Raw genomic sequence first — 16,176 nt, 5'->3', positions numbered from 1 at the left:
AACTGGCAATGAAATCAGTAGATAAAGATAAGCTTTTTGTTAACAAGAAAAGGTGATGACTGTAATAATGTCAATTATTATATCTATACACGTGATAGACCATTAGATGCAAAATCAAAAGAGTCAAGTCAAACACAAGTGAAACAAAAAGCACAAATATATCTTTCCGCTGACAAAGGCCTCGATATTGGTGATTGGGCTTCTGAAAAGCAAAATCTTCTCACATTGATGGCATCAATTCAAATGTTATTAAATTTTTTCATTTTTATTTAATTTGTATATCACTTGGTTTTATAGTTTATAAAAGCAATAAGCATAAGAAGTTTATACATACTTTGTACACATTTAAGTTTATTTAAAATAAAAGTGGTTAAAGTCAATATAATAGGTATGCAATATTTCTTTTCCTTTTAGAATGGAAAATAACAGATGTGACTCCTACAAATTCCCATGAGTCCACTCAGTGTTTGGAATAAACAAAACAAGTTTGAGAAATGTTGTTAAAGATACATCTGAACTTGAATAGAGGAATATTTGAAAATTTTAATATATTTATGCAAGTTTATTTATTAATTTATAGAGTTACAAGGAATCTGTGGCAGTCTTCTAATTTCTTTCCTTACTGCCACCTCCTTAATAAAGACATTCTATTGAATCTTAGTGGTTTATAATGAAGATTAAGGTTAGACTCAAATAACATGTATTATCATTTGACCCTCTCTGCATGGGTATGTTTCTTTCTCTGTGCCCTTTAGAGTACATTCCAGAACTTTCACTATTGCACCTTCTCCCCTGGCCAGTGAGATATAACTTAAATTCCTTTTGAAACATGAATTTCTTGAGGGCAAAAGCCCTTCCTCCTTTATCTATGTGTTCTCAGAGTACCGAGCAGCATGCTGTGGGCACAATGAGTGCTTAGTAAAATACAAACCAGGCACACAATCAATTAAGGCCAAAATAACAGATTTGGCTCCTGACAATTTCTTTAAGAATACAATCAATGTTTGGAATAAACAATCTTGTTATTTTTTTTTTTTTTTTTTGTGGTGGCAGAGAAATAAAAAGAGAATTAGAAAGCTGATAACAGATTATTTGCAGAATCCACTGGAGGGAGGTGCAAAGGGCAGGTAAAGAGGCAACCTCTTAACATGGAAACTCACAACTGTTAAAACAAGACGCTAAACTGTACAGTGACAACCTCAGGAAAAAGTCTCTGGCTATTGCTCCCTCTCAGACTCTCATGACATTTACGCCTTTGCAACCACTTCCTCCAGGGCACAGAATCACCCCAGAAGAGCAACTCTAGCAGAAGATCATTTGAGGACAATGAACAGCCTCAAGACTGAATTCCCACAGAAAACATTCTCACTGAAACCACTCAACATTCTGGTGAAGTTAAAGAAGGGCACGTGTTCAGAAACAACCCGAAGCAGCAATACTCTCAACCGCAGAACTCTAGATTACAGACTCCGCACATCCGGGTTCCTGTAGACCCTGTTCAGCAGCACATTCACAAATACATTGTTTTTAAAAACTATCTTCAGGCAGTTCTAGGGAAGTACCCTTGACTTCCCTAATGGTATAATGTCAAGAAAGGAAAATCAGCACTGACCATTCACACTCTGTTACAGTCATAGGGCACTGTCTGACTTGACACATAGAACCAAGCAGGAGAAAGTTTAACTTTTCTTTTGATCTCCCTTTATATAGGTTAGATTTGGGAATTTAAGTCCATTACAAGCATGTGATTATTATGGCCATGTAAAAGTGAAATGAATTAGCAACACGATTAGGGGCACAATTTGCCATAAATGGATATAAATTATCTCTATGGTAAGAACTTAGAGACCTACCTAACTCTCTTTTCTTGTTTCTTCTTCTTAAAATAAGTATAATTATAGAACGTAAATGAAATGCTCAGCCTGGAGTCTGCTATATGGCAAGTACTCAATAATTTTAAACTATTGAGTATATTATTAGATAGGCCCCATAATTATTTATTCCTTTTTCAACAGACAGTATGATCTATTGAAAAGAGAGCCAAACTAGATTTCTGGTGACCCACTCCTTTTTCTGCTACCGTTGCCGGAAAGTTGTTCTAAATCAACTTGCCAACAACATATTATTAACACAGAAGGGATGCTTATTTTTGTTTGCTTTGTAAGACATGCTTCTGTTTCACTAATAACTAGGCAGTTTGTTTAAATACATGTTAAAAATAAAATTTCATTAAAAACCATTTTGTGCTATCATAAATAATTCGTTGCTCTCTATGATTTTAGAGATGGATTTATTATTCTTTTGGGTTTGGGGAAGGCACTGGGACTGGATTCAATACTGATATTTTGCTTTGGTCCACAGAGAGTCCATGTCTAACGAGCTACTGATGAGGGATGATATTTTACTTAACTGTCTTCTTGATAAATGGAACAGAATATAGCAAAAATCAACAGTGAAACACATATACCTAAAACATGGTTATTCCTTGCATGAGAAAATGGTTTTGAAAACCACGATTGAACCAGTTATTAGCAAGAAAACACAATATTTTAGAGAAATATCCAGTGGATGAATTTGTAACTTGGGGAATCTTTCAAAGTTATAGTAGGGAACTATATTTATGGTAAAACACTTTAACAAATACATGGATTTGATACTTTAAAAAGAATCTCAACTAATTTTGGCTATTAAAGCTCTTGCTTTGGGCCTTTTTTTTTTTTTTTTTTGAGACAGAGTCTCGCTCTGTTGCCTGGGCTGGAGTGCCATGGCATCAGCTTAGCTCACAGCAACCTCAAACTCCTGGGCTCAAGCAATCCTCCTGCCTCAGCCTCCCGAGTAGCTGGGACTACAGGTATGCGCCACCATGCCTGGCTAAATTTTTCTATATATATTTTTAGTTGTCCAGCTAATTTCTTTCTATTTTCAGTAGAGATGGGGGTCTTGCTCTTGCTCAGGCTGGTCTCGAACTCCTGACCTCAAGCGATCCTCCCGCCTCAGCCTCCCAGAGTAATAGGATTACAGGCGTGAGCCACCGTGCCTGGCCTGGGCCTTTTTAACTTTCGGTGTTTGTTCGGTGTTTTAAAGTTAATAGTTATGAGATTTCATGCACGGAAAATGTGAAAATTAGACACATACACGATGAATATGTCAAAAACCTATATAAATCTATAAATTAGCACATCTACTCAAATAAAACGAGGAACAATTATTTCTTTTGCAGAAGTCATAGAATACCTGACAGGTTCTAAGAATCTGTGTTCCTTTCTGTTCTAAAGAACAAAATTGAAACCTCTCATTAGACCAACAAGATAATTAGCTTCTTGGGAAGATCTTTTATAGTACGTTTGGATGGATTCTGAAATGCTATCTCAATGACATTACCCTGCTATTTTGGCCCTCAGTAATTTCTGCTGAACCTTGAGCCAGAAGGCTCAGTCCTCTGTCTAGCCATAGAATAGTCAAGGCTGACTTCCTTGCCTATGTGTAAAAGATTTTAGAGTAAAGTTCCATGTGGAAACAGTGTGAGAATAACACTAAAAAGCCCTTTACACAGAACTTAAATCATGGAATCAAAGGACACCAGTTGCATTTTAATTATATCCACAGAATCACATGGTTCCATTTATATGAATATCAATCTCAGGGACAGTGATTTACAGAATTACAGCAAGTTTAGGAGCAAATACTTTAAACTGAGTCATCGTGATACAATAAAGGAGTAAAGGGCAGACTACTAATACAAAATTAACTTAAGTTTATTGTATGCTTATTATGCTTACATAGTACCAAGTGCTTTACATAATCTCATTTAATCTTCAAAGGACCCTGCAAGTTAGAAATTCCTAAACCCATTTTACAGATGAGGATAACAACTTGGAGGTTGTTAGATGTCTCATTCAGTCACCTGGTGAGTAAAACTGCAGAGCCAGAATTCAAACCTAGGTCTCTCTGACCCAAACCTGAACTCTAAAGATCTATACTCAACTATTTTCTAAGAGCTATTACTGCTGACCTCCCAGTGACAGACAGAGCCTTTTATTTTAGGACTTCCCAATGACCGTTACCGTGGTGTCGATAAATTATTGTAATCAAGTGTCTTAAAGGATTCAGTTACTATCCCTACGTACATGGTCCATAGGAAAATAACAGTCCCAGTCTAAATTTTCTGTAATTAATTTTGTACAGCAAAGATCAGAAGCTTGCCATGTTGGTCCAGACATCTGAGTGAGTAGTAAACAAATTAGAAAAGGACTAAGGGAGAGAGCTAGGCAAGTCTTAACAGGAAAATGCACAAGGATTAGCAGAAGCAAATTCATGCTATTTTGACCAAGTAATTCAGATGTTAACTGAGATTAACATTTCCAGTCTAATATTAAGTGCAGAAAAATTCATTTGCCACAAAGTTTGATAACAAATAGGTGAGAAATTTTGAACTCTGGGGTTTGTTTTATGTAAGCCAACTTTTGACACTTTAACTTTTTATTTCATAAAATCCTGTATTGTTTGATAATTTAAAAATGGGCAATTATTTTTAAAATAAAAGAATTAAGAGTAAAATTAAAGTATAACAAAACTCCACGGCTCTTAAAATAGGATGATGGAAAGAAACAGAAGGTCCAAGTCTGCATTTGCTTCTGGTCTCGTGAATCCTGAGACACATATCGACTTGCCTTTTGTGGCCCACAATTTCTTGACTTCCAAGTTATTGATTTACTAATAACATAAAACCTGGAATGGTCTGATTTACCCAGAATGAAAAAAGCATCACAGATCATGTCCTCATGGCAAGGGAATTGATATAAGAAGCACCTAAGAAGAAATCGGCCTGGTGCCCAAAGTGATAACCACTGATGTGTGGGGAAAGCTGGGCTAGTTGGGAACAGATTTACTGGCTGGACGTAATAGCCACATAAGTGGGGAAATTCTCAACTCTTAATTCAGGTTTATAGCCTTTCTCATCATACACGTTGTCCAAACACCAATACTAAAAATTTTATTGAATTTATATGTTACATTCATCTATAAAATATTCTTAAAAGGTTGTTTTTAATGAGTATATTTGAATCAAATATTAGAATATTTTATTTCAGCTTTTATTTTAATGTCACCACATACAAGCATCTTAGTATGATCACTGTCTTTCAGTGAGAACCAGTAGTGGGATAAAATAATCCAATGAGGACAGTGCCCTTTTGACAGATTTGGATTTTTCTAACCAGGGAAATAAATCTCTTTTGAGATTAAAAACAAAATAAAAAAGAGGGCAACAACTTGGTACCATTCACATTCACATGACAGATGAAGTTATAGGGAGCAGCGATTTAAATGCAACAGTTGAAAGTGAAAGCCACATCCCATGGCACAGGCAACCGCAGCCGTTCTACAGGAAAAGATACACAAGTGGAGTCCTGAAAAAGAGAAAGCTGTATATGGACACAAACTAAATAAACTGCTTGCTATCCTCTGGTTTATGAGGAATCACAAGCAAAACAGGAGAAACACAAAGTAAAGAGGTACATCTGCTTGAATCCTCCAAGGGCTACCACTTATTTCCTCATTATAGTGAGGGAAAATTAAGAAGGAATATTTCTTCTTCATCATGGCTGTTCCATGGATGAAGAAGAACGCATATGGAGCTATGTTGGTACTGCGAACTCTTGCTCCAGATATGAATATAAGGCCCACGGTTACCTTTGGCACATAGATTACCCAGCGGCTCTATATCATGCATAAATCTGTTACCAAAAATGTCACTGAAGTAAGAGATTAAAGAACCTCAGCTGCTTCACCATCCCTGTGTTTGTGGAAATGCTCTTTACAATGCAGTTTTTAAATGAAACAGAATGTTCTCTTAGATATACAAACTTCCCCTTTACAATGTTATGATAAGCAAAATGCTTAACTACCAAAAACTTTTTAAAAAATGAAAGTACAGTATGACACACACTCTGGGTAAGAGAAATGGCATTATCTCATTGATTTAGGTTCCTGCTTTCTTCTACTTGTCATAACTGCATCTGCTTCCCATGGTCAAATTCTGTAAGGAGTTTTTAAAAAGTGTAAATAGATGGAAACATATTTCAAAGCCTATCAAATAATTTCTTAATGATAGATTACCACATGAGATCTATGTTAGAAGAAAGATTGTGCTTAACTGAGGATACTGTCACTAAAAAACAGAAATCTTCAACAGTCTTTAGATTAGAGACTTCTAAGACTAAAAAGGAGAAAGAAAACAAAAACAAAACTAGAAGCTACCACTGGGGCCTGCAGCTTTTCCCTCTGTTAGGATCTGTTAAGGTTTTGTCAAGTCATTAAAAAATAATGATAGATGCCCTGTTCAGGTAGATTAAATCACCTAATGGTGGACATTTAAAGATATATTAATTGCTTTAAGTAATCATGTGGAGTGCAGAGAAAAAGTAAAAAAAATTCTTGAGTTTCCTCTTTCTTGTTCTTTTTTGTGGGGGATGGGGTACATTAGTAGGAACAGACATTGACTACAAGTGTGTGTGTGTGTGTGTGTGTGTGTGTGTGTGAGTGAGTGAGATGGCTGTAAGTGGTTGAAGAGAGAGAAAATAGAGTTCTCCTTACTTTGTGATTAGCAAAAGAACAGGAATTTATTTTGTTTGCCTGTTTGTCTGTCTTGCTTTGAGGTTTAGAATCTCCAAAATCTCTAATTAGACCATTGAGGAGTTCATTCTGTAATTTTATTAACTCAAACTTCTTACATAGGATTCTCTAGGGGACCACGGATTACTGAGTGGATGCCATAATAAACAAACATACAAAATACTCACTTGTATAATTTTTATAATTTTTGTGTGATTGAGAACAGAATGCTTATGTTGGGGAAAGCACTAACACTTGAGTTAGATGTTAACCATGTGAAACCAGGATTTCTGTATAAGCAATGTTTGTAGTGTCATACTTGAAATTTTGTATAGCTTTAGCCTTTAAAAACTTTAGAAGGTAATGAAAACATTAAAGACATGACATTGAGAATATTATAAGAATATCTGGTAATTTGTTTTCAAATCATCAACTATATGTATTAATATATAGGTGCATTTACATTTGCTATATGCAAAGTGCTATTCTAGATATTTGAGCAGTAAGGATAAATAATGATGAGGTGGATAAGATCCCTATTTGCAAAGACCTTATAATATAATTAGAAAATAAAGCATAAGGACTTGAAAAGTCAAATTATAGCACAAAAGTCAAATAGTTACAAGATTACAAAGGACAATTTGATTACATAATTAATCATCACATTAGTGTCTAGGCCAGAGGTTATTACACCTGGCCATGCCATCAGAATCATATGGAGAGGTTTTTAAAAATTAATGGTTGGGGTCTACCCCAGATCGCTCTTTTTTTTAAATTTTTTTTATTTCAGCATATTATGGGGGTACAAAAGTTTAGGTTATGTATATTGCCTTTGCCCACCCCCAATCAGAGCTTCAAGCATGTCCATATCACAGTGCGCATCACACTCAATATGTATGTATGCACCCATCCCCTCCCCACCCCACATCTGCCCAACACCCGATTAATGTTATTCCTAAATGTGCTCTTAGGTGATGATCAGTGAAAAAATTTGATGGTGAGTACATGTGGTGCTTATTTTTCCATTCTTGGGATACTTCACTTAGTAGAATGGGTTCCAGCTCTATACAGGAAAATACAAGAGGTGCTATATCATCATTATTTCTTATAGCTGAGTAGTACTCCATGGTAGACATATACTACATTTTATTAATCCACTCATGTATTGATGGGCACTTGTGTTGTTTCCACATCTTTGCAATTGTGAATTGTGCTGCTATAAACATTCGAGTGCAGGTGTCTTTTTTATAGAATGTCTTTTGTTCTTTTGGGTAGATGCCCTATAATGGGATTGCTGGATCAAATGATAGGTCTACTTGTATCTGTTTAAGGTATCTCCATATTGCTTTCCACAGAGATTGCACTAGTTTGCAGTCCCACCAGCAGTGTATGAGTGTTCCTATCTCTCTGCATCCACGTCAACATTTACTGTTTTGGGACTTTTTGATAAAGGCCATTCTCACTGGAGATAAGTGATATCTCATTGTGGTTTTGATTTGCATTTCCCTGATGATTAGGGATGTTGAGCATTTTTTTCATATGTTTATTGGCCATTAGTCTGTCTTCTTTTGAAAAATTTTTATTCATGTCCTTTGCCCACTTTTGGATAGGGTTGTTTGATTTTTTTCTTGCTGATTTTCCTGAGTTCTAAATAGATTCTAGTTATCAGTCCTTTATCGGATGTGTAGCACGAAAAATTTTTTCCCATTCTGTAGGTTGTCTGTTTGCTCTCGTGACAGTTTCTTTGGCTATGACGGAACTTTTTAATTTAATCAGGTCCCCTTTATTTATTTTTGTTGTTGCTGTGATTGCCTTTGGGGTCTTCTTCATAAATTCTTTGCCTAGGCCAATGTCTATAAAAGTTTTTCCCGTATTTTTTTCTAGAATTCTAATAGTTTCACACCTTAGGTTTAAGTCTGTTATCCACTGTGATTTGATTTTTGTGAGAGATGAAAAGTGCCGGTCTTGTTTCAGTCTTCTACATGTGGCTATCCAGTTTTCCTAGCACCATTTATTGAATAAGGAATCTTTTCCCCAGTGTATGTTTTTGTCTGCTTTGTCAAAGATTAGATAGTTATATGAGGATGGTTTTATATTTGGATTCTCAGTTCTGTTCCACTGGTCTATGTCTCTGTTCTTGTGCCAATACCAAGTTGATTTAATAACCAGCCTTGTACTATAGTTTGAAGTCTGGTAAATTGATACCTCCCATTTTGCTCTTATTGCCTAAAATTTCTTTTGCTAAACGGGGTCTTCTCTGGTTCCATACAAAGCATAAAATTATTTTTTCTGTATCTGTGAAAAATGATGCTGGTAATTTAATAGGGATTGCATTGAATCTGTAGATCACTTTGGGTAGTATAGACATTTTAACAATGTTGATTCTTCCGATCCACGAGCATTACCCCAGATCTCTTGAATTAAATTATGGGGAAGGGTGTGGGTGGATAGGGAGTCTAAATTCGGAAAAGGGAGAGAAGTTGGAGGAGGTGAGATTTGGCATTTTGTATTTTATAAAGTTCCCCAGGTGATCCTGATGAAAACAGTTTGGCATAATAAAGTGGATCAGTATTTGAGTGTCACTGCTGTGGGCCAGGATGGTACCATTGTGCAAATACACTTCTACCAGTAAAGGTGACATATAGACCAACTGGGCTTTGTGTTAAGTAAGATTTTCAGGAGAAACTCTCCTTTTTCCAGCCCCACTGATGTCTAGCACAGTGAGATTGGGAACTACTAGGCTAGATCATGAGAGTGAGAATCCACAGTGGAGTTCAAAGATTTCAATGAGAGGGAGCTTTGCACTGGGTTTTAAAGGAAAAATCTTTCTTGTCAAACTGAGAAGAGAAAAGCTTGCCAGGGAAGAGGAACAGCATGTATTCAGGAAAGTAAAACTGGGCTTGAAGCATGATGCATTGAAGAGTTGTTTAGAAGAGAGGGTTCATGCAGGTGAATGCTAGACTGTAGAGAGGATCGGATTCCCTACTCAGGTTCCACTCTGTTTTTATTATGGAAAAATGTGAATACCAAGTCTAAGGCTGTACAAATCTCAATCCAATAAACTCTGTTACTTTTGTTTACTCAAGCTACACTCACAAAGTTAATGTCTTGTTAATATTATTTTCATTATAATTTGCACATCTAGGATGCACTCTTGGCTTAAAATTTTGTTTCTTTTTAAATATTTCGTATTTAAAGAAGGTTTTAGGCTGTTTGGTTGATCTTACTCAACTCTTATACTTAATAAAGAAAAGCCAGGACTACAATGACCTGTCGTTGATGACTTAAACTATCTGTGCACAAGATGCCTTTATAAAGAATGCCAGAAAGAAAGAATTTTCAAGACAATTATCAGCATTACTAAGATTTACTGGTTGGGCTTATACAACTTGAACCAAAAGTACCAATACTATGGTTACCTGAGTGAGTGATTCCTGGTAAGATCAGGTTGACGCTCCTGTAGAATTTCAAAGATATTGGGTTGACGCAGAAATGCAACAATCTTGTCATTGTAAGCTGAAAAGATCAGAAGATAATTTTTTGAAAATCTGTTATTAGTTTTGTGCATAGAAATCTAAACTTTTTAAAATCCGTTTTTCTGGTTAATATTCCTTATACTCAAAGTCCTAGCTTAGACATACACTGTTACTACCACTACAGATGATTACATTCCAATTTGTGTCTAACCTGCTCTATGGTGATTGCACTTAGATCTGTGAGGTGTGGCTTACTTAAGCATTCTTATTAAACTGATTTGATATGCCATATTTATTACCAAATGGCAAGATGAGATCACCAACAAGGTTCTAGATCTTGATAGTTTTAAGCTTACCAAAATCAACCTCACAGAAATTACAACAGTCATAAATGGAAAACCACCTTCTGATTAAATATCAGTCAGCCTATGAGGTAAAGAGGCAGAACCAGAGTTGACAAAATGCAATAGTTGTCATCAACAGCTACGACCAAAATGCAGAGAACAAACCATTCTCAAACTCTATGTGGAAATAAATGTCCTTAAGCCACAAATAGCTCTTTACCAAACCAACTATACCAATAGCTACAACACAATCATCATTGTCACCTATGTATAAAACATGTTAAGTAGACTGCTAGACTTTGACCCTAGATTTCTTCTTATCCAGTGGTTGTGAAACTTCTTTAGTCTACATTGTATTTCATGATAAAGTTCTTTTTTTTAAGAAAAAATTTTAAAGCAAAAATAGATAAATGGAGAGCTACTGTAACTGAAGATGGAGCAGGGAGAGTCTGTATGGCTTGCCACCAGTCTGGCTACTCCACCTGTCTGAGATGCTCCACTGATCTACTTCAATTTCATCATTTTAATAACAATTTGAGTTGTTTTTTTAGGCCATACGCCCATATTCACTTACTTTTATTTTACTATTTTGGAGGCTCTAGCTGTCTTTTTTTTTGTTGTTGTTGTTGAGACAGAGTCTCACTTTGTTGCCCAGGCTAGAGTGAGTGCCGTGGCGTCAGCTTAGCTCACAGCAACCTCAGACTCTTCGGCTTAAGCGATCCTACTGCCTCAGCCTCCCGAGTAGCTGGGACTACAGGCATGCGCCACCATGCCCGGCTAATTTTTTCTATATAGATTTTTAGTTGTCCATATAATGTCTTTCTATTTTTAGTAGAGACGGGGTCTCGCTCAGGCTGGTCTCGAACTCCTGACCTTGAGCGATCCACCCGCCTCGGCCTCCCAGAGTGCTAGGATTACAGGCGTGAGCCACGGCGCCCGGCCTCTAGCTGTCTTCTATTTGTCACAAAAAACCTTAAGAATGTGCTATCATTCCTTGTTTATTTTGTGAGGCTACTACAGATTCATGCACCATTTAAATTCTGTCTCAAGCCTTAAATATATACTAAGTATATGTTTGTCCAAATGCTTAACTGATAATATTGCATAATATATTGCCTTAAGAAATTATTTTTTCTTAACTTGAATAATATGATACCTTTACTCAGGAAAGGTAGAGTAGTATTAGAAAAATCTCATCCTCTAGAATTTTATAAGACAGAAGCCCTTTGAGACTCAAGTCTCTAAGATGTTATAAATTTCATAAGGATAATGCAACAACTTCTCAATACAGGGCACAGTAGGCTGACAACAGGGAGGTATCAGCACAGTATGCATAGTATATACTATAGCATGAAAGCACTGATAAAAATTTTTGGAAAGGGGTGACATACCCACTGGAACCATGTCCTGGTACTGTGGCCTACTGACTGTATTGAACGTGCTGGATGGCCTGGGAAGAACTGGTGGTCCTGCATGTCGAGAATCCTCTCCTACCTGCAAACACAAGCATCATTTATGTTCTGCACCAAGAGCCAGAGTTTTCTCTATCAGCATTTCCAACCAAGTTGTTCCAAATACTTCATGAGCATGGTGAAGTACCACCTGAGCAGAACAGACACCAGCTGTGGAGCTGAAGCAGAGTTCTCCATTCTCAAAAACCTTGCTTCACTGGCTGGACGGGGGAAGGGCTGAGACATCCACATCCCTAACGGGGGTTGGGGCAGTGAGTATTTACCAAGTGGCACAGAAGTAGTTCAATATACTTATAGTTATTAAGACTTTAGCAGCTAAACACCAGACCTCTTGATCAGAAATAACTTCTACACTGACAGAACACAGTCTGCGACAATACAATCAACGGGAGGAACTGAGTGCTACAAGATGTATTGAGGCGGTGCCAGGATATTCCTTCTTTGGCCAACACAGGCCCGGGAATTCCCTGGCTCAGCAGAGGAGGGGCTGAAGAGCAGCAATCTTTGTGTGGGGTTCTAAGTCAATGTGTTACCTCCTTAGGAGCAATTTTACATGCCTATTAGAGCATCCAGCACAACAGCTCTTTCTGGTTTGAGCCTCCCACACTACGGAGCTAATAGGAGCAGGTGTGGAGGAGCTAAATAGGGTTGCCCTAAACTGAATTATTTATTGTACCTAGTATAGATTTAGAAACTCATACACACAGGTAGATAACCAAAAATGCCCATTAATATTCTCACCAGAAAACTTAACATTGCTTTAGCTTCTGTTTTAGCATTTTCCCCCATATGACAGAAATCTTTTAAGACAACAGTAGGAGTAGAAGAAAAGCATAAGAGAATGAGAAAACAAAAGGCAAAATAACAGACTGTACTGGATTTATACACTGGTACTTTTAAAATAGAGCTTCTACTCCCACTTACAGCCATTTTATCATATTGCATCAGTTAGGTGTTTGCTAAGGATTTTTCTAAAGGCTCTAATGCTACAAATATCCTCCCCACCCTCCACTGCTTGCCTGTCCTTCAAGAATGCAGCTCACTCATTCTTCAAAGTGTCATTCAAATAACCCCTCCTCCACAAAGCCTTCCCTTCCCTTCAAGCTGGAGTTAAATGCAACCTCCTCTGAGCCCCCATAGCTCAGAGTGGTGTATATTTCTAAAGCAGTTGCCACTGTGAACACTTCATATCATTTGTCAGTTATACCTCAATAAGGCTGGAAAGAAAGAAAAAGAAAAAAATGTCATGATTATCTAAAAAAGTTAATAAAGTATACTTTTCTAACTACTCCAAAAACTGTTTATAAAGCATTTTCACTCTTACTTTTAATCATTTGTTATATGGCTCCACATTTTCTCTTCTTATTAAGAACACAGGAAATGTGTTATTTGTTTGTATCCCTCACAACACCAACCACTATATTTCTACATGATAGTAGGTGTTTGGTAAATGCTAATTTGTTCGATGGAAGAGATACCAATACTTCTACTGACTGGAATATTTGCTGAATGAGTATAAGATGGTGGCTGGAAAGACCCAAGTAAGTCTCACCCTGTTTCTCTTGAGTTATTGGCCTAGAGGAATGAATTCAGCCACTTTCTGGGGAGATTCAATCATTAACTACACATTGTTTGCCAGAGAACTTAATCATTTCAGCACACCAAAATATACTGTCCCTCCTGTCAGTATGTTGCCATGTATCACCATTTCCCAGGGAAGTCAAAGGTCTTCTTGGTGAGACCTCACTCCCTTGAAGCCAGACCATCAGGCAGTGGGCAATCCATCTGATGGGTGGCGCTTCAGGATATGCATGCTCCCACAGCTGTGTCCGAAAAGACATTCCCCTGGGAGGTTTCACAATGCTGTGGCTCAATGCTGAGTCTATGTGGGGTTCTCTCTCCTCCACTGATCAGTTTCCATCAACAGGAGGAGAGGTCTTAATGTACCCCTTCGGGTTCCTCTCCCACAACAGGCTACTACCAGAACATGAAAATAATTTGAGTTCTAAGGTTGAAGGAAAATACAAGTATAGCTATCAGTCTCATGCATGTTTTCCCAGGAAAATAGTCCTGACCTGATCAAACAGTCAGCTTCATATTGTGAAGTCAGGATAAGACAAATGGCTAAAGTTCACTGGCCATGTGATACAGTCAGATAGGGACCTAATTATGCTAAAGATCACACATGAGGTCCAAAGGTCTGTTTTGCTTTTAAGATGAATGCTGTTAGCATCATCCAGTTCACCAACAGTGGTTTACATGACAGCAAGCTAAAGATTTATTAGCTACTCATAAAACTTAAATATTTTCGTGCATACCTCATCCTGCAATAGATTTATATATCATTTTTATATGAGCTTCTCATGTATACTCTTCTATATTTGCACTTACGACCAGCAAACACATGATACATTAGACCAAGCACGTAAATCACGAGGGGAAATTCCAAGAGTGGAATTTTGATGAATCAAATCCAGTTATTTATTACATTCATAATTTTTTTCTTATAATAGAGGCTACAAAAATATTTGACCTACAATATAATATTGAAAATATGATATGCACATGGACATAGAAAAGGCATGCAGGAAATAATTCTATTTGTCTAAAGGAATTTTTGGAAACAATGTACATCAAGTGATGATATACACTCAAACCACAGACCCATATTAAGGGGAAGAAAACTTGACCTAAAACATTCCTTTTATTTATTTAAGCTGCTAAAGGAAGTGAAACAAGAAGAGATTTGTTTTGGGGGCTAGGATATTAGAGGGCCCTCATGTGGTTACCATGGGCCACTGCAAACTGGCCAAGTAGAGCACAGCAATTTTCAGACATTCTTAGTTCAGCCCATTTTCTCCAGGCACTTAGAGTGCATAAACCAACTCTCTCAGCTGTATCTTAATTTTAAAGAATACTAGGGAGGATTCCACAACTCCATAGCCTTGGACAAAAATTTTAATGTAATCCAGAAAAACTCAATTAAGAAATTCTTCCCTATATTTAACCAAATTTTCACCCTCTAAAAGTTACATTCATTTCTCCATCGCTGGGTGTGCAAAAGGGCTTACGATCTTCTCTTAAGTATTTTATAAATAGTACATTGTCAATCCCTTCTCACCGTCCTCGGAGTTAAAAAAAATCTTTAATTTCTTCACCCTTTCCTCATATACCCTACCTTTTAAATTTGCAATTTAGGCTGTTTGTATTTCCAGAGAAGCCCTGTCAACATTCCAAAGCTTTTCAGCCTCCAAATGATAGCTAAATTAAACTCGGAAAAGAAAAGAAAAGAAAAGAAATGAAATAATAAAAACCCAAGCTGATTCCACAAACCACTACATCCTAGTGGCTTCTACCATCAGTCCCTAAAACAGGAGACTCACCTCACCCGCGCTGTGGCTGCGTTGCCTCGTCAGGTGCTGCCGATGGACCAGCGCGCTGGTGGGTCTGCTGCTCTGGAGAGGCAGCCGGGGGTCGATGAAGGTGGTGGTGCGGGAGTTGTGGTCGACAAAGAATGCCTAGGACACAATCCACTGAATCAATTGTCAATACATGCCACCTACATGTCTTAGTGGACCTGTAACATCACTCAGTCAGAACAAGATCCCCTTCTGGGTCATGATCTTAGCTGCGTCTTCTCACAATTTCCAATCTTTGGGGGCAAATTCTCTGTGCCCTCTTAGGACAGACCAGAATAGATTAGATCCAGAAGGAAGAAAGCAGGAAGGAATGTTACCCCTGGTTTTAGAAGTACTCTACAGAGATCGTCATCAAAGATACGATCTGAGAAGGAAGCCATAACAATGGACATTTGGGCCTCTCTTAACTGATGCTCTTGAAGCTCTTATTGTCATACATGGTTATTACAAAGGTCTTATCACCTGAAACTTCAAACACCATTGACTTTTCTTTCTCTTTTCCTTCTCCTATGCAGTCAGCCACCAAGTCCTTCCCATTTTCTCACTGTAGTGTCCTTTATTTGTCCCCTCCCATCCTGAATACCACCCCACTATTAATATTTCAGGGCTTAATCTTATGCACATAAGGACTAGTAGTTTCTCAGTTGTTCCATATCTCTGTCATCTTTGCTCATTTAACTAGTCCCTTACTACAAGAATATTCTTTCTAACCACTTTGATTACATCACCACTTCAATCCAAAGCCTCTAATGGCTACTCACTGTCTACAGAAAAAACATCCCAACTCTTTGGTCAGTTTTTCATCACTCTTTAGAAGTCTTCCTACTGGTCTTTCCAGTTTAGTCACCCATTA

The 16,176-nt window shown here is 37.4% G+C and overlaps 1 protein-coding gene across 1 annotated transcript in view; it reads right to left on the bottom strand.

The window, feature by feature from the left end:
• The window catches only part of HECW2 (HECT, C2 and WW domain containing E3 ubiquitin protein ligase 2), a 204,640-nt gene that overhangs the window by 51,544 nt on the left and 136,920 nt on the right, over positions 1 to 16,176 (bottom strand). The window contains exons 14-16 of the mRNA XM_069469056.1: positions 15,288 to 15,422; positions 11,824 to 11,926; positions 10,032 to 10,128 (exon numbers count right to left, since the gene is read on the bottom strand). Of these exons, the coding sequence (XP_069325157.1) occupies positions 10,032 to 10,128; positions 11,824 to 11,926; positions 15,288 to 15,422 (335 nt within the window). The remainder of the gene's footprint in view (positions 1 to 10,031; positions 10,129 to 11,823; positions 11,927 to 15,287; positions 15,423 to 16,176) is intronic.

Source organism: Eulemur rufifrons, chromosome 1 (assembly GCF_041146395.1).
Source record: "Eulemur rufifrons isolate Redbay chromosome 1, OSU_ERuf_1, whole genome shotgun sequence".
In the NCBI taxonomy this organism is placed as follows: Eukaryota; Metazoa; Chordata; class Mammalia; order Primates; family Lemuridae; genus Eulemur; species Eulemur rufifrons.
Note: the sequence above shows the minus strand (reverse complement) of the source record. Positions and strands in the feature narration are given on the sequence as shown.